The following is a 24,280-nucleotide window of genomic DNA, read 5'->3' as shown; positions in this document are numbered from 1 at the left end:
CTGTTCTGGGCAAGAACTCCCTGTGCATCCATGCAGCCTAGCATGGATGAGAGCAGGGAGAGAAATTATAACCCCCTTAGGGTAAACAGAACAGAGCCAACATAAATGTATTGCGGATATCATTTATAATTGAATGTAAACATTTTAGAAATTAGTTTGATAAAAGGGGAATCAGAAGGCCGAATCCTGACTGGATGAGAGGAGGAGTTGGAAATGGAGGAGGGTAATTAGCTAGTGTGCAACGCAAAAGCTGCTGATAATACTGAAGGACCTTATATATAGGTGCTGTGATAGGTGTCATATCCCAATAGGTAGACGTGGGTCAGCTGAGTCAATAGACGCGAGCTTGACTAACGTGACCTGCCAGAACTAATTCTACGCTTGATATGTGGTGATAGTGGTGTTGGGGAGTTGCTGGTGTGACTCAGCTGAGATCGACGAATACAATACACTTTCATAAGGTAAGTAGACTGCACAATGAGTTATAAAACATAGCAGAAACTTATTAACTTTATGACACACTAGATTTCCAGTTTTGTTGTTCAGTAATCTCCATCATGTATCCTTTAATAATAAAATATGTACCATATTATTAAAAAATACTTAGGCCTATAATATAATAACAATGTATTATTATAAAAAGTGTATCTTCTTGCTAAATCACTCCCACATATAAGATTGTTGTTTAGTATAGTAGGTTATACCATGTAATATTAAAACAGGTACCCCTTAGTTTCAAAATACTTACAGTATAAATGATTTGTAATTTTCCAGGTTGTTACAAACTTCGCATAATAACAACCCCATACCTACATGAAAGTACTGTATAGGTTCACTATAATTACAAAAAAAAAGTTATACTGTTAATTCTTTTGGTCCCACTTTATATTAGGTGGCCTTAACTACTATGTACTTACGTATAAATTAATAATTTGGTACAATGCACTTATTGTGTACATACATGTTTTTACACTGTACTTATATTTTTAAAAATACCTATATGTAATTACATCTGTAATTAATTTCTGTAATTACATTTATAATTACACTGTTGACCCATCCCTTACACCTTAACCCACCCTTAAACCTACCCATACCACCAAACCTGTCCCTAACCTTACCTGTATCCCACCTCAATTGCAGCAATAGTGTTTTGCAATACAGTATGACCACAATAAGTACATTGTACTTATTTTTTGATGTAAGGACATAGTAGATAAGGCCACCTAATATAAAGTGTGACCATTCTTTTTACTTAGGCTGTAAATTGCAGGCTGCAGTCTAAAGCCTTACCAAATATTCATACCAAAATCAACAAAATTTCAGTTTTCATTTCAAGGGAAATGTAAGGCAGGTGTGATGAATATCTGAATGCTGCGCAAATTCTTTTAACATGAAGTACCTTTTGTACTTAGCTTTGAGGTGACAAAAATAAGCAATGTCTTAGAGTGATCTTCAGTGACCTTTGACTAATATAAACAGTGCTTATGAATAGAACCCTTATGAAATATACGTGCATTTGCACCTGCCGTGTAAGCGGTCAGATCGGATATTCCCCTGTAAATGCGACTCCTACGTCATTGAAAAGTGAGTTTTTTTAAACATTTCGTGGTACAGACATACCTGTAAAAAATGAAACATCTCTAATTGAGTAGCAGAGTATTAATTTCATTCATTTGTGTTACATAAAAGGCGGTCTGATGCTGAAATGTGTTGCTTTTGAAATCACGTTGAGTGCTCGTTATTGCCGCTGTTGTTGTCAGTTACGACTCGTGCACGGACGAGCGCTGCAGTCCCGTTAGTTCCATTGAAACCACAAAATAAAATGCACACAAACATGTCCCTGCCTTTGATATACAATCACTGATGAACGCATTTGGTTTTAATTACTAAAAAAACACAGACGATGTGACATGCTTAACAACATTGTCACGGTGCACACAGCAGGGAGGAACACGGAGACGAGAATAAACTTCAAAATAATAGTCTTTAATGAGGACATGAGGACATCAGAACAGGGCAGGGCAGGGCAGGGCAGGACAAGGCAAGGTTGACACAGACAGGAACACCGGGGAATAACGAGTAGACCAGACGACAACTAACTAAACAGGCAGGAACTAAATACACATGACAATCACTGATAATTACCAAAACACGTCTGGACAAGACTTAACTAATAATCACACTTAACAAGGACAGGAACAAGACCAAATATGGACACAAGAGGCGGGAACACATGACACACACGACAGAGGACTGACAAATATCTACCACCTGAGTATTCTTCCACTAGCAAGCTTTCAGCAGAGCTGTGTATACATCACTGTCCTGAAGAATTTGTACTAGGATATATAATTATTTTGATGTATAGATGTAACTATTGCATTAAAAACGTTTCTATATGAATTCCATGTCAATAAATTAAACTCAATGTACTATTCAAATTGATTTGTGATGTCATATGCTATGTTTGGCTTGTTTCACCAAGTGCAGTGTAAAATGCACACATCAGATACGGGTCACTTTTAAAAGAAATGTAAGCACGTCGTCCAAAAAAATCATATATAGTCACAAAATCGGAATTGGTCATCAAGACATGCAGTGTAAATGCAGCTTAAGATGCTGTGCAAGGTAAAATGCATTATCTAAGTAATCTTCAAAATCATTGTAGGCAAGCAATGGAATAAAATATTACTGGCGGAATACTAACTTCACCTTGTTTTGTTGTATGCTCAGTAGAGTTTTCTCAAAGCGAAGCACTTTAGAGATATCCAAGCTGTCTTTACAGTGTGACTTCAGACCAGATATCACATCCTCAGTAAGACAGATTAGAAAAACCCAGAAGAATTTCACAGTATCATGTGTTCGCTTAAGTATGTGCTCTACAAGAAAAGGAGAGAAAACATTTAAAGAAAATAATACAAATATCAACAATTAAATGTATTAAAAAAACAAAACATAAAAAAAACAGATATTATCATCTGTAAAATAAAATGTTTCATAATCTACAACCTGCACTAATCTGCCTATAGTCAAGTTTCATAAATTATAAAAAAAAAAAAATTAAAAGGGATCATGATATGAAGAATAACATTTTACTACTATACTGTACTATGAAAACAGGACTTGTTTAAATTTTTAAAAATATTCTCAAATAAGTCAATACAGAAAGCAGCCAAAATAATGTTTTAAATGTTACATTTACACAAACAAAAACAACAACAAAACATATTAACCCTTTGATGCACAACATGGGTCTAAAGTGACCCGACTGAGTTTATTTTTTTCTATATCTTTGCAATAAATTAATTTAATCATTCAGAATTCCAGGAATTCCTCAATTAACTTGTTTTTGATCATCACAAATTCTTATTTTTTTTCTTTCTTACTTTTTAAATCATTTTTGTGTCACTACCCCTCTAATGCACAACATGGGTCTAAAATACCCATATTCATTTCCTATGTTATTTCAGTTATGGATGAGTGTTTCTTTGCTGTATCTCTGAAATAAATGTTTTTCTATCATTTTATTACTCCAGAAAGTCTAAATACGTTGTTTTTGACTACCACAAATCATTTTGTTTATTTTTCCTTTCTTACTTTATGAACAAACACAGCTTTTGTATTTCTACATCAATTTTACACACATGGGTCTAAAATGACCCGTATAATTTTTCCTAGGTTATTTCAATGATGCCTGGGTGATATTTTGCTGAATCTTTGAAATAAATGCATTTGATAATTTATCATTCCAGGTATTCATTAAATATCTTGTTTTTGATTTCCACAAATCATTATGTTTAGTTTACCTTTCTTCACTTTATTAAAAAAAAAAAAACAGTTTTTGTATTTCTACATCAATTTTACACACATGGATCAAAAATGACCCATATTGAAACCTTTGACATTATTTATTTTTTCTTTATCTAGAGTGTTAGTATGGCTGATCCCAGACATTCTAGATTAATGGATTATGCTCGGCAGCCATATCACCCTGCAGCCCAAGCCTGGTTACACACTGAAGCTAAGCAGGGTTGAGCCTGGTCAGTACCTGGATGGGAGACCTCCTGGGAAAACTAGGTTGCTGCTGGAAGAGGTGTTAGTGAGCCCAGCAGGGGGTGCTCAGCCTGCAGTATGCGTGGGTCCTAATACCCCAGTATAGTGATGGGGACACTCTACTGTCAAAAGCACCGTCTTTTGGATGAGACGTTAAACCTTTTAATTACGTTAAACGGATCCTGACTCTCTGTGGTCAGTAAAAATCCCAGGATGTCCTTCGAAAAAGAGTAGGGGTGTAACCCCGCCATCCTGGTCAAATTCGCCCATTGGCCTCTGACCATTGGCCTCCTAATCATCAACATACACTGATTGGCTGCATCATTCTGTCTCCTCTCCACCAATAAGCTGGTGTGTGGTGGGCATTCTGGCGCAATATGGCTGCCGTCGCATCATCCAGGTGGATGCACATTGGTGGCGGATGAGGAGACTCCCTCCTTCCATGTAAAGCGCTTTGAGCACCCAGAAAAGCACTATATAAATGTAACAAATTATTATTATTTTAATTTTTTGTCCTAATTCAGAGTCTGAAATATCTGATGTTGATGACCTAGACTATGTGCCACAGGGTCAATTTGGAGTTGTGGGTCTAAATCCAGATCTCCTAGATGAAGAAGACTCCGTGATCTCATTGAAAACGTATCTGATGAGTCCTCTGAAGGAAACTCAGACCCAGTCCAATAGATTGAGTAAAAATGGTTTGCACCTACTCATATAAGCAGAGAATATGGAGGTGGCCCATGGTGCTGTGGTGAAATGTGCTGGTTGTTACACCTCAGTGCCTACACACCAGGCGTGGCCATTGTTGGTCCTAGAGAGCCACAGTCCTGCAGAGTTCAGCTCCAGCCCTAATTAAACACACCTGAACAAGCTAATCAAGGTCTAAGGGTTACTAGAAAGCGACAGGCAGGTGAGTTTTTTTATCAAGGTTGAAGCAAAACTCTGCAGGATTTTGGCTCTCCAGGTCCGATGTTGGCCACCCCTGGCCAACACCAACATCACTGCACAACACCTTGATTACATGGGTGGTGTGACCAATGCATGATAGCTATTCATAAAGGAGCTGGTCAAAGAGCTTGTCATGCCACATATGAAGAGGCGTTTGGAGGGCACACCCCACCTTCAAAACTATATTACAGAGGCAGTGGGAAGATGTGGGATAAAACAACAAAACACAGTCACCAACCGGCCAGAGGTATACATCAGACAGAAGGGTCAATCGAAGAGGAAGAGGTGCAGATTCTGGTGTTCAGTGTCAGGCCTGTGTGCAAGGAGCATAAACCTGTAGTTGTCATTTATGAGGCATGTGAGCACTGAGATGGCAATTTGAGATGGCGCTGTAACTGTGTGATTTGATTTTTTGTTTTGTTTAATTTTCATCTATTCGGTCACATTCATTACAGTTGCACTAAAGACAGTTCAATTTCAGTGTTATCGGTTATCAGTGATATTTGTATGTTATGTGTGACAAAGTGGCAAATAAACATATTTAAAGTGTTAAATGTGTTGGTCTAAAAAACTGCTAAAATAATTATTTTAACAAAATGTCTTTATTCTTTTGTTTTTTCATGCTTGCATAGAAGGGTAATTTTTGACCCATGTGCGCAAACTTGATGTAGTAGCACAAAACCTAGGGGGGAAAAAAATAAATAAATTACTTTGTGGTCATTGAAAAAAGTTATTTTGAATATTCATGGATCATGGAATTTATAGATCAGGGAATATTAAATTCTGAAATAAACTGAATTCAAAAGATAAAACAAATAAACAAAAAAAAACAACAACAAAAAAAAACAGCGAACTATGAAATAACATATAATACATTTGTCAACAGTTTTACCTTTTTCTTCCTCTTCTTTTTGACTGAACTCCTGCTGATCCTCACCAGACTCCTCTTTCTCCATGCCTACGATATAACAATAGACAGTTCCTTAGCATGCATTTATGTGCCTTTATGGATTTTTTCCAAAATAAAACCCATCTCAGCACCATACCTATTTGTTAAATATATTAAATATACTATAGGACAGCACCACAATTGTACATGTAACACTGCAGCTGTGCAGGACAGGAAAATGGGAATGTTTCATTTGATCAAAAATCTGGACAATTCAACTTAAATAGGACAAAACAAAATGGCACCAGCTTCCTAAAGAAAGATATGTATGGTCTGTGCTGTCTTATAGGTTGACTTATATAGATTACAATATAACTTTGCAAAGCATTTATTTATTTCCATAAGATTTGTAACTATATTGCCGCTGCATCTTTATCTTTGAGAAAGGTTTGTCATTTGTGTTGCTTCCTTAACTGCCTTGCCAGCAGCTTATCCAGCTTGTCTCCAATTTAAAGTCAATTATGTTGTTTTAATTGCAAAAAAGGGACCTCGCTAGTTTCATCTAAATGGTGTGGTATTAATGCTTAATTTTTGTGATCTTAACTGATGTTTCTGAATTTCAGGAAGATCAGTACTGCTGCGTCCAAGCCATCCAGGAGAGACAGCTTTGTGTTATTCTTATTATTCTTTTTTCTTTTTCTTTTTTTTCTATGTATGAAATTATATGATCTCTAATACCTGCATCAAAGTGAACAGAAAGCCCTATCTTAGAACACTGAAGCATGCAAATGCCAACATGGATGCCCCTTTGTGGCACCTGCTACCCGCAGACATAAAACACTGTTGCATGAACTAAAACTAATATTGGATGATAAGCTACATCACAGACAAAATTAGAGTCTAACCAAAAATGTTCGTATTGAGAATTCAATTTGTATGCATATAAAATATATATAATTTATATAATATTATATGATATTGTAATTAAGCATGAACTAGCAGATTTTTGTATAAGAGACGATGAATCCCTATTCAAAAAATCAACCAAAACACATTTCATATTGCCAGCCACAATCATATTTGTATGTTGAAGATCTGGAATCATAGTGAACATAGAAAAAATCAGGGCAACATTAATCAGTGTAACATGATTAATAACCCAGTATAATATATCTGCCCCGAGCTTCTATAACTGATGATGACACTACAAAAGATATATATTTTTCCTGAATAAGTTTGCAAATTTTGAACATCTTTAGATATAGATATAGGTGTCTTTTGGTTGGTGTCACAGGGATTCATCATCATCATATATATATATATATATATATATATATATATATATATATATATATATATATATATATATATATATATAAATGTATAATATACATATATATATAAAAAAAAAAAAAAAAAAATATTATATATATATATATATATATATATATATATATATATATATATATATATATATATCCATCCCACATCCGTCCTCGGGACAAATTGACCCGAAACTGATTTCAAAGATTTTTTAAAAATCGAGCGTTGATCGCTTTGACCCGAGACTCTATGACTTTAGTCGCACTTGCACCGGGAACACACAAAAAAAAAATTGGAGCGGATTCGAAGATGTTAAGTGGGTGTAAAAAAAAAAGTGACAAAAGGAAGCCAAAAAAGACTAAAATTCATGAAAAAACTGCGGGTTTTTTTAATTGAGTTTTGTCACACTTGAGCACGTAGCACACACACAAAAATATGAGTCGATTCAATGATTTTATGTGGGTGTAATAAAAAAAATTTAACCTGGCCATAGGAATTTGACCGCCCATAGGAATCAATGGAAAGTCCGAAAAACTGCTGGGGTTACCATACAAAATCTGACACAATCCAGGAAAGATGCATACCCAAATGAAGGGCTGATACTGCAGAATGTCCCCAATGCAGAAAAAACTCACATATCCATACACACAGGCACACACACACACACAAACACACACATGGTACACACACTCCCATAGACATACATTATAACATAAATAATGTTTCTGCTGGAAAATGAATATCATTTTGACTTTTTTTTTGACCAAACACAGTTAAATTTGAATGATGAGGTGAAAACCAATCATTTGATATCATTTTTATATTTTTTAATTTATCTTTTATATTTATTACATATTTATGAAAATTTATGGATATGAATCTGTTTAGATTAAAATACAGTATAAATTTTACAAAATATTGTTTTTACAATGCTTTTATATATATCTGAAAGCCTTGAGATACATCTGAAAGCTAAATGAAGCTTCAAAGTAGTGTAGTTTTCAAGATTTAACTTTCTGAGCTCAGTTGAGAATCTCCATAGGGTTCAATAGGCCCATCTGGTGGCTGAAACTATAAATGCAGTTTTGTTTTCATTTTTCCCAGCCAGATGGCCTCAGAGACACTCAGTGACCTAGTTCCTGATGGATAATGATGTTTAAAGTAGAAATTGTGTCTTTGTTTGTTTTTTTTTGTGAAAAAATGTATGCAAATATGCTAATTTTCATGAAAAAATCTGGAATTTATGGAAAATAAAAAAAAAATCTCCAAAAATTATAACAAAACCTACATAAATAATTAGAAAAAAACGTAATTAAAGAAAAAATAATAATAATTTTGGACTGAAAAAAAAGGTGTAACGTTGAGGGTCTTCAGGTCAATTTGACCCACGAGGGACACTTTGGTTATAGGGTCGGGAGGGACGGATGAGGGTTAAATATATACAGGTGCATCTCAAAAAATTAGAATGTTGTGGAAAAGTTAATTTATTTCAGTAATTCAACTCAAACTGTGAAACTCGTGTATTAAATAAATTCAATGCACACAGGCTGAAGTAGTTTAAGCCTTTGGTTCTTTTAATTGTGATGATTTAGGCTCACATTTAACAAAAACCCACCAAAGAGGAAAATGAGAAACAAGAGCCCAAAAAATGCAGATGAGCTGAAGGCCACTGTCAAAGAAACCTGGGCTTCCATTCCACCTCAGCAGTGCCACAAACTGATCACCTCCATGCCACGCCAAATTGAGGCAGTGATTAAAGCAAAAGGAGCCCCTACCAAGTATTGTTTGTGTTGAGTGTTTGTGTGTGGTTGAGTGTATATATGTTTGTGTTTGTGTTGAGTGTTTGTGTTTATGTGTGTTTTGCCTGTGTTTGCATTTGTGTTGAGTGGGTGTGTTTATGTTTGTCTGCGTGTTTGTGTGTGATTTGAGTGTAAATATGTTTGCGTTTGTGTTGTGTTTTGCATGTGTTTGCGTTGAGTTTGTGTTTATGTTTGTCTGTGTGTTTGAGTGTTTGTGTGTGATTGAGTGTATATATGTTTGCATTTGTGTTGAGTGTTTGTGTTCATGTGTGTTTTGCATGTGTTTGCATTTGTGTTGAGTTTGTGTTTGTGTTTATGTTTGTCTGTGTCACGTGTCGTCGGGGCCAGGGAAACAATGAGACGTGGAACTCCGGAACAAAGGACTTTATTGACAATACAAGACCGAACACTAATACAAGACCGAACACTGAGACAAGGAAACACAAGGCTTAAGAAGGCTGGGGAGACTAGATAATTAACAACACAGGGCTGGGGACTAATTAACTAATGAGGACTAAACAAGGACAGGAACTCCAAATAAGGGCACGTGAGGAGGGGGAAACAAGACACAGAGACAAAATCTGACAGTCTGTGTGTTTGAGTGTGATTGAGTGTATATATGTTTGTGTTTGTGTTGAGTGTCTGGGTTTACAGTGAGGAAAATAAGTATTTGAACACCCTGCTATTTTGCAAGTTCTCCCACTTAGAAATCATGGAGGGGTCTGAAATTGTCATCGTAGGTGCATGTCCACTGTGAGAGACATAATCTAAAAAAAAATCCAGAAATCACAATGTATGATTTTTAACTATTTATTTGTATGATACAGCTGCAAATAAGTATTTGAACACCTGTCTATCAGTTAGAATTCTGACCCTCAAAGACCTGTTAGTCTGCCTTTAAAATGTCCACCTCCACTCCATTTATTATCCTAAATTAGATGCACCTGTTTGAGGTCGTTAGCTGCATAAAGACACCTGTCCACCCCATACAATCAGTAAGAATCCAAATACTAACATGGCCAAGACCAAAGAGCTGTCCAAAGACACTAGAGACAAAATTGTACACCTCCACAAGGCTGGAAAGGGCTACGGGAAATTGCCAAGCAGCTTGGTGAAAAAGGTCCACTGTTGGAGCAATCATTAGAAAATGGAAGAAGCTAAACATGACTGTCAATCTCCCTCGGACTGGGGCTCCATGCAAGATCTCACCTCGTGGGGTCTCAATGATCCTAAGAAAGGTGAGAAATCAGCCCAGAACTACACGGGAGGAGCTGGTCAATGACCTGAAAGAGCTGGGACCACCGCTTCCAAGGTTACTGTTGGTAATACACTAAGACGTCATGGTTTGAAATCATGCATGGCACGGAAGGTTCCCCTGCTTAAACCAGCACATGTCCAGGCCCGACTTAAGTTTGCCAATGACCATTTGGATGATCCAGAGGAGTCATGGGAGAAAGTCATGTGGTCAGATGAGACCAAAATAGAACTTTTTGGTCATAATTCCACTAAACGTGTTTGGAGGAAGAAGAATGATGAGTTCCATCCCAAGAACACCATCCCTACTGTGAAGCATGGGGGTGGTAGCATCATGCTTTGGGGGTGTTTTTCTGCACATGGGACAGGGCGACTGCACTGTATTAAGGAGAGGATGACCGGGGCCATGTATTGCGAGATTTTGGGGAACAACCTCCTTCCCTCAGTTAGAGCATTGAAGATGGGTCGAGGCTGGGTCTTCCAACATGACAATGACCAAGCACACAGCCAGGATAACCAAGGAGTGGCTCTGTAAGAAGCATATCAAGGTTCTGGCGTGGCCTAGCCAGTCTCCAGACCTAAACCCAATAGAGAATCTTTGGAGGGAGCTCAAACTCCGTGTTTCTCAGCGACAGGCCAGAAACCTGACTGATCTAGAGAAGATCTGTGTGGAGGTGGGCCAAAATCCTCCTGCAGTGTGTGCAAACCTGGTGAAAAACTACAGGAAAAGTTTGACCTCTGTAATTGCAAACAAAGGCTACTGTACCAAATATTAACATTGATTTTCTCAGGTGTTCAAATACTTATTTGCAGCTGTATCATACAAATAAATAGTTAAAAAATCATACGTTGTGATTTCTGGATTTTTTTTTTTTAGATTATGTCTCTCACAGTGGACATGCACCTACAATGACAATTTCAGACCCCTCCATGATTTCTAAGTGGGAGAACTTGCAAAATAGCAGGGTGTTCAAATACTTATTTTCCTCACTGTATGTGTGGTTGTGTCTATGTGTGTTTGTGTTGAGGCTTGAAAAATATGTGAGTTAAAAAGAAATAACAAAACTAAGTAAAATGAACAAAAATGAAACAATGTTTTTCCTATAGCATAGTCCCTATTTAAGTTTGTTTTTATCAACTTTATCTATCATCCTGAACATCTGTTTGAAGCTGCATTCACCAGATCCACATTATAAACATTCCTGTTTTTTTCTTAGGGTAAAAAACATTATCTTCAAGAACTTTATCTAACTTTTAACTTCACCAAATGTCCTACGCAAATCCAACTGTGTTGTAAAAAAGGTTCAAAAGGTTACACATCCTTTTTGACCAGTCACTGAACTTCTCCCTGAACTTTTGACAAAAGTTCGCGCTCACAGGTGCATGCCATAAAATAGATGCAATGGAGATCCTTTGATCACTGAACATCTTAGAAAAAATGATCTGTTTTGATCAGTGAACTTTTTACATAACACAACACCAGATCGCCAGATCCCTCAAAAAACTCATTAGATTGCAAATGAGTCTCAAACCCCTAAAACACCTTTAGATGTTTTATGACCTTTTGAAATACAATATGCTGATATAGAAGCGTCAGTAAGCATTCAACCCAGACATCCGTTGCCATTCTCGTTTTGTTGAAATATTTACATTTCGTGTGACGTTGTACATCGGTTTCAATTGATAGATAACACACTGCACCTTACTTTTTTTATGCAGTATACGTCTGCTTTCATTCCAGTTGAATATTAGTAGCCTATAGTACAGCGTCACAAATTCTGCATGCCATCTTCAAACCTTCTCTCGTAAATTAAGCATGAATAACTAAAGAAAATAAATAAAACAACATTGACCTTTGGCTTAGAGGTGATTTTTATGAGAAAAAGTTGTGTAACAATTTTAAAAGTGAAAAAAGTCTGGGGTTATATAGCACGCCAGAAGTCTTAAGCTTGACAAAAATCAAAGTGTAAATAAAGGGATTACTGTTACGTTATGCAGACCAGACACAGAGGATGGTAAATGTCACAGGTTTATTGAAATGAGTAAACGGGTAAGTTATGCAGATGGATGAATACTGATACTGTATGATGATAATGACTGATGAAGGATATCTTGCCGAGGTGAGGATGCCAGGAGCTCGTGGCAGACGGGAGGCGCACACACCTTGAGGGATGGTGGATTCCAGGCAGGGAGGACGGGCAAGGACAGACGAATGGAGACACCAGGGAACACAGACGATCCGGAACGAGGAGTTAAGAATGGTGAGGTAGGTATAACTAACAGGTAGGGAGTGAGTCCACTTCGTATGATCGAGATCGGACGCTGACTGGAGTGAGGTGTGTGCTTATGTAGTGTGGCTTGGGCTGAGTGATAATGCTAAGCCGCAATAAGGCAGGCTACACAAATAAAATTATCCGGCTCTCTCTTTAAATGTTGTAGTCAACGGAATGTAGGTAAGATGAGACAACCAACAAAGAATAAATGCCAACCCGGAGTGTATTATACAAGATGCAAGACAAAATATATACATATGTACAGGTATGCATGGGTGTAAATGTCCATAAAAGTCCAATGGTGTGTGTGTGTGTGTGTGTGTGCGTATGTATCGGTCTCACCGATGTAACTTTGTTAGTCCGGGAGCACGTTAAGGAACAGCGCTGTTCTGTGACGAATTCCAAGGCAAAATAATCCCACTGAAACGGTTATTTCCTCAAGGTAAACTCTGTGTCACAGTCCCAAACAGCGGGAAGTTGAATAGGCGATCGATCGCAGTATTTCCAATTGAGCATGAAGAACGTCACTCTCGAACGACCCTCAACCGGCTTCTTTTATCGGAAGTGTGGAATCAGATGATCAGGATGACGTCACAGGATTCCCCTTTCACGTCGCGAGCGAACTCTCGCGAGAAGAAAACAGAGGACACAACACTCGACCGGGCAATACAAACAAAGGGACCACGATAACAGCTGTGACACATCAATAATCAAATTAACATATCGTCAACAGCATTATAAATCTCTCCCTCTTATGTGGCCGTGCTACATAGATCCCTCCCAGCCAACGGCGTCGGAGGTGAGCGTCCATAATAACGCTTCAAATTAACCACATTCATAACATCCGTTTTAGGTGGGTTGCCCCAGCACACTGTGTAATTTACTGGCCCTGTTTTACTTTTTATTACAGCTGGTCCCTCCCACTTGGGCACTAGCTTAGCGGAGAATTTGTTAGAAGCACTGGAAATAGGATGGGTTTTTAACCAAACTAGGTCACCCGGTTGAAACTGCACATTTTTTCTACGGTAATTATAATACCTAGCTTGTTTGGCTTGGCTCATCCTCATCCTGTGCTTCACCTCATCCGCCATAACGTTCTGTCTCTCCATCAGGGAATACGCAGCCTGATCCGGTGAGGGTGGTCGGTGGATTAGGCATTCCAGTGGTCCCAGCACTTGCCTACCCAGCATGATCTCTGCAGGTGTCTTCCCTGTGCTTTCCTGCTGGGTGGTGTTAATGGCATATCGGAATTCTGGTAGCCACTGGTCCCAGGTTTGATGTTGTGTTCCCACGTAGGCAGCAATCATTGTTTTTACAGTCCGGTTAACTCTTTCTGTTAAGTTTGCTTGTGGATGGTAGCTTGTGGTAAGTCTCTGCACACAAGCCCATGTCTTGCACAGATCGCCCAGAATGCTGGAGGTGAACTGGGGACCCCTGTCGGACACCAGGTACTTAGGGACTCCCCAACGAGTAAAAACCTCCTCCCGGAGAATCTTCACTATTTTCTGTGTCTTAGAATCCCTAAGAGGAAACATCTCCACCCACTTTGTGTAATAATCAACAGTTACCAGTAGGTAAGTGTTCTGTTTCTTACTGGTGGGGAATGGTCCCATTAGATCAATACCCAGTGTGTGTCCAGGCTCAGTGATCTGTGAACTTTGTAAAAGTCCGGATGGTTTTGTATTGCTGGGTTTGTATTTCTGGCATACCTCACAGCTTTTGATGTACTGCCACACATCACTCCTGACCGACGGCCACCATGCCACCTCTAGGATTTTCAGCAGTGTTTTGAGCTGTCCAAGATGGCCTCCTAGGGGATTATCATGGTAATAGTGCATGAAGTCAGTTCTCAGTGTCTGTGGTACCACCAGCTGATATTTTTCTCCTCTATTTTTCAAAGGAACTTTGCGGTACCACATCCCTTGGTGGTCTTCAAAAGTGATGGGCTGTTCTTTGACAGGACAAGGTTGGATGCCAGACTGCAGGTAAGTGATGGTATTATCCATACCTTGAGCTTTAGCAATTTCTTCCAATGAATAAGGTAAGGTAGACGAGTGATGAGAAGTTACGGAGAGACATGGGACAGCATGACTAGGTGGCTCGCATAGCCTGGACAATGCATCTGGACCCATGTTGAGGCAGCCTTTCCTGTGATGGACCTGAAAGTTGAATTGTTGTAGTCTGAGAGTCCAGCGTGTGAGGCGTGAGGAGGTTTTGGGGCAGTTGAAGGCCCAAGCGAGTGCAGCATGATCTGTAAAGACATCAAACGGCCTCCCCTCCAGGTAATGCCTCCACTTTTCAACAGCCCAAACCACAGCTAGACATTCTTTTTCCGACGTACTATAATTTCTTTCTGCCCCTGTTAAAGTCCTTGAAGCATACGCCACCACTTTTTCTCCTTCCACAGAGTGTTGAGTGAGGATAGCCCCCAGTCCTACATCGCTCGCATCTGTGTGCACTTGGAAGGCTTTGTTGAGGTCTGGTTGGATGAGCACAGGTGATTTTTGCAGTGCTTGTTTAAGTGCGTTCATGCTACCATGACATTCTGGAGTCCACTCCCACTTAACTCCTTTCTTTTTAAGGTGATTCAATGGAGCAGCTAGGTCAGCAAAGTGGGGTATGAATTTATGATACCACCCTGCCAAGCCCAGAAATCTTTGCAGCACTTTAAGGTCTTGCGGTGGGGGGAACTCTGCAATAGCCTTGGTCTTTTCCCTGTCTATCTCCACACCCCTCCCAGATACTATATGGCCGAGGAACTTGAGCTGTGGTTTGAAGAAGTGGCATTTCTTCATATTCAAAGTCAGGTTTGCCTGGGTGAGTTTATGGAAGACAGTGTTGAGATGTTGAATGTGCTGCTCTAATGTCTTTGAATAGATGATGATATCGTCGATGTAGACGAAACAGAATTTCCCCCTCAAATCCACCAGAACTCTCTCCATCAAACGTTGGAATGTGGCAGCAGAGTTTCTGAGACCATAAGGCATAGACTTGAATTGAAATAGCCCTTTGGTGGTAATAAAAGCGGTTTTCTCTTTACTTGCCTGTTCCATCTCCACCTGCCAATATCCAGAATGCAGATCCAATGCACTGAACCAGGAGGCGCCTTCCAGGGATTCTAGAATGTCATGAATCAGAGGCATTGGGTAAGCGTCAGGAACGGTCTTGCTGTTTAACTTTCTGTAATCCACACAGAACCTGTACGAGCCATCAGTTTTTGGGACCAGGACCACAGGTGAAGACCACGGCGAGAAGGAGGGCTCAATGATGTTGTCTTGTATCATCTGGTCGACTTGTTCTTTGATGATCTGTTTTTTGAGGGGTGAAACTCTGTATGCGCGGGATTTAAAAGGCATGTCATCCGTCAATGTGATCTTGTGTTGTACAACTGATGTCTTACCCAGGATGCTTGAAGTGGTGCGTGGCCAGGTGGAAATTAACCTCAGCAACTCTTCCTGATTGTCAGAGTCCCACTGTGTACTCTCATGGGTGCAGGACACGAGATCGGGAAGTTGGCCAGTTGGTGGTAAGGCGTAGTATAGATTCACCTCCGCAGCTGTCAGTGAATGAGCTTGCCCCGAGTGTGTAGTCCGACCCGCTGTAACCTGTGAGGGCATGAAAGGGTAATATGTGTATCCTTTTCCAGATCTTAAGCCATACGTGCCTTGGCCGACTTCCAACACCGCTCCAGTGGCATTCAGAAAGTCCAACCCAGCAATAAGGGGAAAGGCAAGGTGAGAGTTTTTCAGGATATATGTATCCACCGTGCATTTTTGATCATGCCAGTGATACTGTAATTTTCGCAGGTCTCTGGACTGGCGAATTGTTCCATCTGCCATTATGAATCTCTGTGGGGCAGAGTTAATGACTGGTGGACTCTCAGTCTTCAGCTGTTTCCACAGACTTTCCTGCATCAAGGTGTAAGAGCTTCCTGTGTCTAACACTGCCTTAATCTCTTGCCCACTCACCCTCACAGGAACTATGAGGAGAGAATTGACTGGATGTGGTTCTGCCAGGGTCATTCCAGCCAGGTTTTTGCTGTAGGTTCGCTCTGCAGGTTTCTTGGTCTTCTCTTTGCTACCTTGTGTACCGACCTTTTGCCAATAGTCCTTCGCTCCCATGCAATCCTTTCCACCATTGACCCGACCTTCACCAGCTGCTCTACTGTGTTCACTGTTCCACGTAGACATCCGGCAACCCTAGGGTTGATGTTGTTCAGGATCCGGCTGACCAGCTCTTCCTCAGAGATCTCCGGCTTCCATTTTAGACAGAGAGCCCGGTAATCATAGGCAAAGTCCCTCAGGCGTTGTCGTGGCTGCTGGACCAACGTCCTCAGCTTCTCCTCTACTTCAGAGAGGTAATCGTCTGAAAGAAAAGCCGCCATGAATGCCTTTTTGAAGGACTGCCAATCTGTTACCTTAGCTTTCTCTGCTTTCCACCAGCTCAGAGCGGGTCCCTTCAGGACGGTACTCAGAGTACCGATGAGCTCGACACTGGGGAGAGGCCTGATCTCCAGAAAGTTCTCACACTGCTCGATAAAGTTGAGCACTTCTGCAGTCTCGCAGGAGTCGCCGAAAGAGGGGAACTCTAGGCGGATGGGAGGACGAGCACAGAATGAAGACGAGCCAGCCACAACTGAGGAGGTAAGCACATTAGGTGGGTGAGTATGCACAGGGGGAAATATATTATAAGTCATATTTTGAGCTGAGTGAATAGGACCCTTCTGTTTCGCATTGACCGGCCTAGGAGTCTGTGGACAATAGACTGGAGAAATGTGGGAGGAAGATGGTGAGTAGGCCTGTAATCTGGAGAGTGTGGGACTACTGGTAAGTCTTAACTTTTTCATTTGACTTTCCCATTTAGCATCTCTCCTCAAAAAACAATCAGTTACAGCCCTTTCTAATTTTTCCAATGATTTTAGGAAATAATCCTCCAACCCCGCCAAGCTCGTGTCCACGGCCTGCCTGAAACTGGTCTCCCGGTTAACTGTATTGTCTATTAACTGTTTGAAATCATGTTCTATACTTTGTACTTTTTGATTGAGGGCCAATAAATCCCCCTTAACTTGTGATATGTCTGTCTGCATTGTTTGTATCACTTCCCCACTAAAACTACTGCTCCCATATATCATCATCATCATCATCATCGGACTGATCAGAGTCAGAAATGTACAATGAGCTTATCATAGATGTTATTTCAGCAGTAGGATTGCGCCGGGTGACAAAGGGACCTGCTGAAAAATCCACATCAGGTTGTTCAACAGTCTCTTGTTCATTTACAGGTGAACTTAAGTTTTCTGTATTTACAGCATTTACAGTATTACCATCAGTAACTGCATCATGACTTGGTACATCCATTCTGCTTATTACACAAATACCCACAAACACAACAAAAGAGATCCCCGTACGGGCCACCAATATGTAACGCTAAGCCGCAATGAGGCAGGCTACACAAATAAAATTATCTGGCTCTCTCTTTAAATGTTGTAGTCAACGGAATGTAGGTAAGATGAGACAACCAACAAAGAATAAATGCCAACCTGGAGTGTATTATACAAGATGCAAGACAAAATATATACATATGTACAGGTATGCATGGGTGTAAATGTCCATAAAAGTCCAATGGTGTGTGTGTGTGCGTATGTATCGGTCTCACCGGTGTAACTTTGTTAGTCCGGGAGCACGTTAAGGAACAGCTGTTCTGTGACGAATTCCAAGGCAAAATAATCCCACTGAAACGGTTATTTCCTCAAGGTAAACTCTGTGTCACAGTCCCAAACAGCGGGAAGTTGAATAGGCGATCGATCGCAGTATTTCCAATTGAGCACGAAGAACGTCACTCTCGAACGACCCTCAACCGGCTTCTTTTATCGGAAGTGTGGAATCAGATGATCAGGATGACGTCACAGGATTCCCCTTTCACATCGCGAGCGAACTCTCGCGAGAAGAAAACAGAGGACACATCACTCGACCGGGCAATACAAACAAAGGGACCACGATAACAGCTGTGACACATCAATAATCAAATTAACATATCGTCAACAGCATTATAAATCTCTCCCTCTTATGTGGCCGTGCTACAGGTGGTGTGATTAGTATTCAGGTGATTGTGATCTTGGCATGGGATTGGTGGAGGAGCCTGGCTGATCCGTGACAATTACTAAATTAAGTGTGAATAACTAAACTGAACTAAAATAAAACAACATTTTCCTGTGGCTTAGATGTGATTGTTTAGAAGAAAATTTGTATAGGCTAACCTAATTTTTAAAGTGAAAAGTTTTAGGATGCACAGTGAATGTTTTTCATCAATTAAGAAATGTCAAAGATTTATTAAAAATAACTTTGTTCTAATGTTAATTCTATCTTTGTGGCCTCCGTTAGGGGTGGAATTTTTATGACCCCTCATCAATCAAATTTGATGACATACAGTGTACTACAGGTGCTGGTCATATAATTAGAATCATCAAAAAGTTGATTTATTTCACTAATTCCATTCAAAAAGTGAAACTTGTATATTATATTCATTTATTACACACAGACTGATATATTTCAAATGTTTATTTATTTTAATTTTGATGATTATAACTGACAACTAAGGAAAATCCCAAATTCAGTATCTCAGAAAATTAGAATATTGTGAAAAGGTTCAATATTAAAGACACCTGGTCCCACACTCAAATCAGCTAATTAACTCAAAACACCTGCAAAGGCCTTTAAATGGTCTCTCAGTCTAGTTATGTAGGCTACACAATCATGGGGAAGACTGCTGACTTGACAAAAGACGACCATTGACACGTTGCACAAGGAGGGCAAGACACAAAAGGTCATTGCAAAAGAGGCTGGCTGTTCACAGAGCTCTGTCTCCAAGCACATTAACTCTTTCCCGGCCATTGACGAGTTTTTACAGCAATCCGTGTTTTAGGTGTATTACGGTAAGGAAAGCCCTAGCGTGTGTCCTGAATGAGTTACGGGACTTCCGGGTCTTTAGGGTGCGAATAGAAGACGATTGGCATAAATGGAAGGATCAGAGAAAATGTAGATCATATATAGATCATATAGCCTATGTAGATCATGTTTTGACCATTTTGAATCTGATCGGGACGAAGTAGTCAGTGAGAGAGATGCATTTACAGACACAGGAACATCTGTAGTTGTAACCGATTCGCTGATCTGAATAGGGGTGTGTGTGGGCGCAATCTATCTATAGATCTGTCTATCTGTCTGGTATGTATGTAGCCTGTGTGTGTGTATATGTTTGTGTGTGTGTGTCTGTTTGTTCTGTTTATTGAATGTAATTTAAATTATTCATATAATTATTTACAGGTGAAAGAATATGACATCTGAATGTATTTTGCTTGAAAATGCACTACTTTGATAAAAATGCATTTTTCTCAGTTTTTTGTCAAATTTTTTTTTTTTTTTTTTAAAGCAGAGGCTTGGTTATTTATTTTGATATATAATATGTTATATATTCATAGCAGAAAATATTCTGAGGGCCTTCAAATTTAGGTGAAAATCATCAAAAACTTTTCTCACTTCATTTGACCTCAAGCACGTTTCTACTATGGCTACTCACAAATCAGGTAACCAACTGGACCTCATCTACACACGCTACTGCTCCACTGACAACACATTAGTTACTCCACTGCACATCTCCGACCACTTCCTCATCACTTCTAACCTCACACTAACTCCTGACATAGCACACACTCCCCCACAGGTCACCTTTCGCCGTAACCTACGCTCTCTCTCTCCCGCTTGCTTTTCCTCAATGGTTTCATCTGCACTTCCTTCACCCTCTCAGTTTTCAGCATTGGACACAAACAGTGCTACTGACACTCTTTGCTCCACTCTAACATCTTGCTTGGACAACTTTTGCCCCCTTTCATCCAGACCAGCACGCACTACCCCCTCAGCCCCCTGTCGTTATAATGGTGTCACGGTTCATGGATCCGTGTGTTCATTTTGACGTCTCTGTCTAGTCTGTGTGGGAATGTGGGAAGGAAGAGGGAACTCCTCTCTTCCTTCTCTGCAAACGTCTCCTCGGCTAAATCGACATACTACTACAGCAAAATCAACAACTGTTCTGACTCTCGCACACTTTTCAAAACTTTCTCTTCTCTGTCCTCCTCCGCCTCCTCCTTCATCAACTCTTACAGCTGATGACTTTGCAATTTTCTTTACAAATAAAACAAGAACCATCAGTGACCAATTCCTCTCACCACAAACTGATAACTTCTTACCGACAAATACACACTCTCTCACCTCCTTCTCTCCTCTCTCGGAGGCAGAGGTCTCTAAACTCATCCTTTCCAATCATCCCACTACCTGTCCGCTAGATCCTATCCTATCAGGCCATTTCTTCTTCAGTCATACCTGCGCTTACTCACATTATCAACACCTCTCTTCACACTGGTACATTTCCCACAGCATTTAAGCAGGCTCGGGTAACCCCACTGCTTAAAAAACCCTCTCTAAATCCAGCACTTTTAGAACACTACAGACCAGTATCCCTTCTTCCATTCATTGCAAAGACACTTGAGCGAGTTGTGTTCAACCAACTCTCTTTGTTTCTTGCACAGAACAATCTTCTGGACGACAACCAATCTGGCTTCAGAAGCGGCCACTCTACTGAGATTGCCCTACTCTCGGTTACAGAAGCCCTGAGACTGGCAAGAGCGGCTTCCAAATCCTCTGTACTCCTCTTACTGGACCTGTCTGCTGCTTTTGACACAGTTAACCATCAGATCCTCCTGTCCACTCTCAGAAAGATGGGCATCTCAGGAACCGCACTCCTGTGGTTCGAGTCTTACCTCTCAGATAGGTCCTTCGGGGTGTCTTGGAGGGGTGAGGTTTCAAAGTCACAACTTCTGGCTACTGGGGTTCCTCAAGGCTCAGTTCTTTGACCACTTCTCTTCTCCATCTACATGTCGTCATTAGGATCGGTCATTCAGAAGCATGGCTTTTCTTATCACTGCTATGCTGATGACACTCAAGTCTACCTCCTCATTCCTACCAGATGATCCAACGGTAGCTGCTCGCATTGCAGCTTGTCTGAGTGACATCTCTAGCTGGATGAAAGACCATCACCAGAGCCAACCCATCACTCCACCACAACTTCTCTATACAGCTGGGTTCGTCAACCATAACTCCTTCCAGGACAGCCAGGAACCTTGGAGTTGTGATAGATGATCAGTTAAGCTTCACAGACCATATTGCTACAACGGCCCGGTCCTGCAGATTTGCCTTATACAACATTAGGAAGATTAGACTCCTCCTGTCTGAGCAAGCTGCACAAGTCCTTGTCCAAGCTCTTGTTCTGTCCAGACTGGACTATTGTAACGCGCTCTTGGCAGGCCTTCCCACAAGTATTATCAAGCCTCTACAACTGATCCAGAATGCAGCAGCCAGAGTGGTCTTTAATGAACCGAGGAAAGCTCACGTTACCCCTCTCTTCATCAGGTTGCACTGGCTACCAATAGCCGCTCGCATCAAATTCAAGGTACTGATGTTTGCCTACAAGACGACAACTAGCACTGCACCAATATATCTAAACTCACTAGTTCAAACTTATGCACCCTCCAGAAGCTTGCGTTCTGCAAGTGAACGACGCCTTTTGGTTCCATCACAAAGAGGTACCAAATCTCTCTCACGGTCCTTTTCCTGGACTGTGCCCATCTGGTGGAATGACCTCCCGATCTCAATTCGTACAGCTGAGTATTTAGCCATTTTCAAAAATCATCTAAAGACACGTCTTTTTCGCCAGCACCTGACCAACTAATACTAACATTAACATTTACCTATTATGTCTGTCTGTTTAAAAAAAAAAAAAATAGCTACGTCTACTGTGCTGGACTAACTGAGACTTGTCATGGCACTTGTATACTGCTGCACTCTCGATGGTCTGATTGCTTCTATTGTTGTCATTTGTACGTCGCTTTGGATAAAAGCGTCTGGTAAATGATTAAATGTAAAAATGCTGGCGGTGGCTGGCATTTTTTTTTAAAAAAAACGCTGGTGGGGAAAGAGTTAATAGAGAGGTAAAGGGAAGGAAAATATGTGGTACAAAAAAGTGTACAAGCAATAGGGATAACCGCACCCTGGAGAGGATTGTGAAACAAAACCCATTCAAGAATGTGGGGGAGATTCACAAAGAGTGGACTGCAGCTGGAGTCAGTGCTTCAAGAACCACTACACACAGACGTATGCAAGACATGGGTTTCTGCTGTTGCATTCCTTGTGTCAAGCCACTCTTGAACAACAGACCGCGTCAGAAGCGTCTCACCTGGGCTAAATACAAAAAGGACTGGACTGCTGCTGAGTGGTCCAAATTTATGTTCTCTGATGAAAGTAAATTTTGCATTTCCTTTGGAAATCAGGGTCCCAGAATCTGGAGGAAGAGAGGATAGGCACACAATCCACATTGCTTGAGGTCCAGTGTAAAGTTTCCACAGTCAGTGATGGTTTGGCGTGCCAGGTCATCTGCTGGTGTTGGTCCACTGTGTTTTCTGAGGTCCAAGGTCAATGCAGCCATATACCAGGAAATTTTAGAGCACTTCATGCTTCCTGCTGCTGACCAACTTTATGGAGATGCAGATTTCATTTTCCAACAGGACTTGGCACCTGCACACAGTGCCAAAGAAACCAGTATCTGGTTTAAGGACCATGGTATCCCTGTTCTTAATTGGCCAGCAAACTCTCCTGACCTTAACCCCATAGAGAATCTATGGGGTATTGTGAAGAGGAAGATGCAATATGCCAGACCCAACAATGCAGAAGAGCTGAAGGCCACTATCAGAGCAACCTGGGCTCTCATAACACCTGAGCAGTGCCACAGACTGATCGACTCCATGCCAAGCCGCATTGCTGCAGTAATTCAGGCAAAAGGAGCCCCAACTAAGTATTGAGTGCTGTACATGCTCATACTTTTCATGTTCATACTTTTCAGTTGGCCAAGATTTCTAAAAATCCTTTCTTTGTATTGGTCTTACGTAATATTCTAATTTTATGAGATACTGAATTTGGGATTTTCCTTAGTTGTCAGTTATAATCATCAAAATTAAAATAAATAAACATTTGAAATATATCAGTCTGTGTGTAACGAATGAATATAATATACAAGTTTCACTTTTTGAATGGAATTGAAGTGAAATAAATCAACTTTTTGATGATATTCTAATTATATGACCAGCACCTGTATTCTCTCTCACCAGTGTGAAGGATTGTGTTAATGGTGTGAGTGAGTGCAGGTACAACTGAAGGAGAAATGGCTAGAAAGAGATGAGATGGAGTAGAATCAAGCGGGCAAGTAGTAGGAAGATTGGAAAGGATGAGTTTGGAGATGTCTGCCTCAGAGACTGGAGAGAAGGAAGTGAGTGAATGTATGTTTGCTGGCAAGATGTGTTTGAAAGATTGTGGTGTGGAGAATTGTGCACTGATGGTTATAATTTTATTAACGAAGAATGTGGCAATGTTTTAAAGTATGTGAGAGTTAGACAAATTGTTAATTTTGTTGTGGTAGTATGTCATTTTAGCAGTGGAGACATTAGCAGAGAAGGAGGAGAGGAGTGACCAATACACACTAATATCAGTAGGATTTTTTGATTTGTGCTACACCGTTTCTGCAGCCCTTAGTTTAAAACGATGCTCGTGGAGAACATTAGACAGCCAAGGGGTGGTAAGGGCTGGCCTGGAAGAGAAGGGGCTAACTGTGTCTAAAAAAGACATCAGAGTGTAGCA

General features: G+C 40.4%; 1 protein-coding gene across 1 annotated transcript in view; it reads right to left on the bottom strand.

Moving 5' to 3' along the window:
- The window catches only part of si:dkey-11f4.7 (piezo-type mechanosensitive ion channel component 2), a 718,195-nt gene that overhangs the window by 315,405 nt on the left and 378,510 nt on the right, over positions 1-24,280 (bottom strand). The window contains 2 exon segments of the mRNA XM_058786444.1: positions 2,716-2,882; positions 5,897-5,962. Coding sequence (XP_058642427.1) covers positions 2,716-2,882; positions 5,897-5,962 — 233 coding nt within the window.

The sequence above is a fragment of the Onychostoma macrolepis genome, chromosome 09 (assembly GCF_012432095.1).
Source record: "Onychostoma macrolepis isolate SWU-2019 chromosome 09, ASM1243209v1, whole genome shotgun sequence".
NCBI classification, from domain to species: domain Eukaryota; kingdom Metazoa; phylum Chordata; class Actinopteri; order Cypriniformes; family Cyprinidae; genus Onychostoma; species Onychostoma macrolepis.
This window is presented reverse-complemented; position numbering and strand designations above follow the sequence as displayed.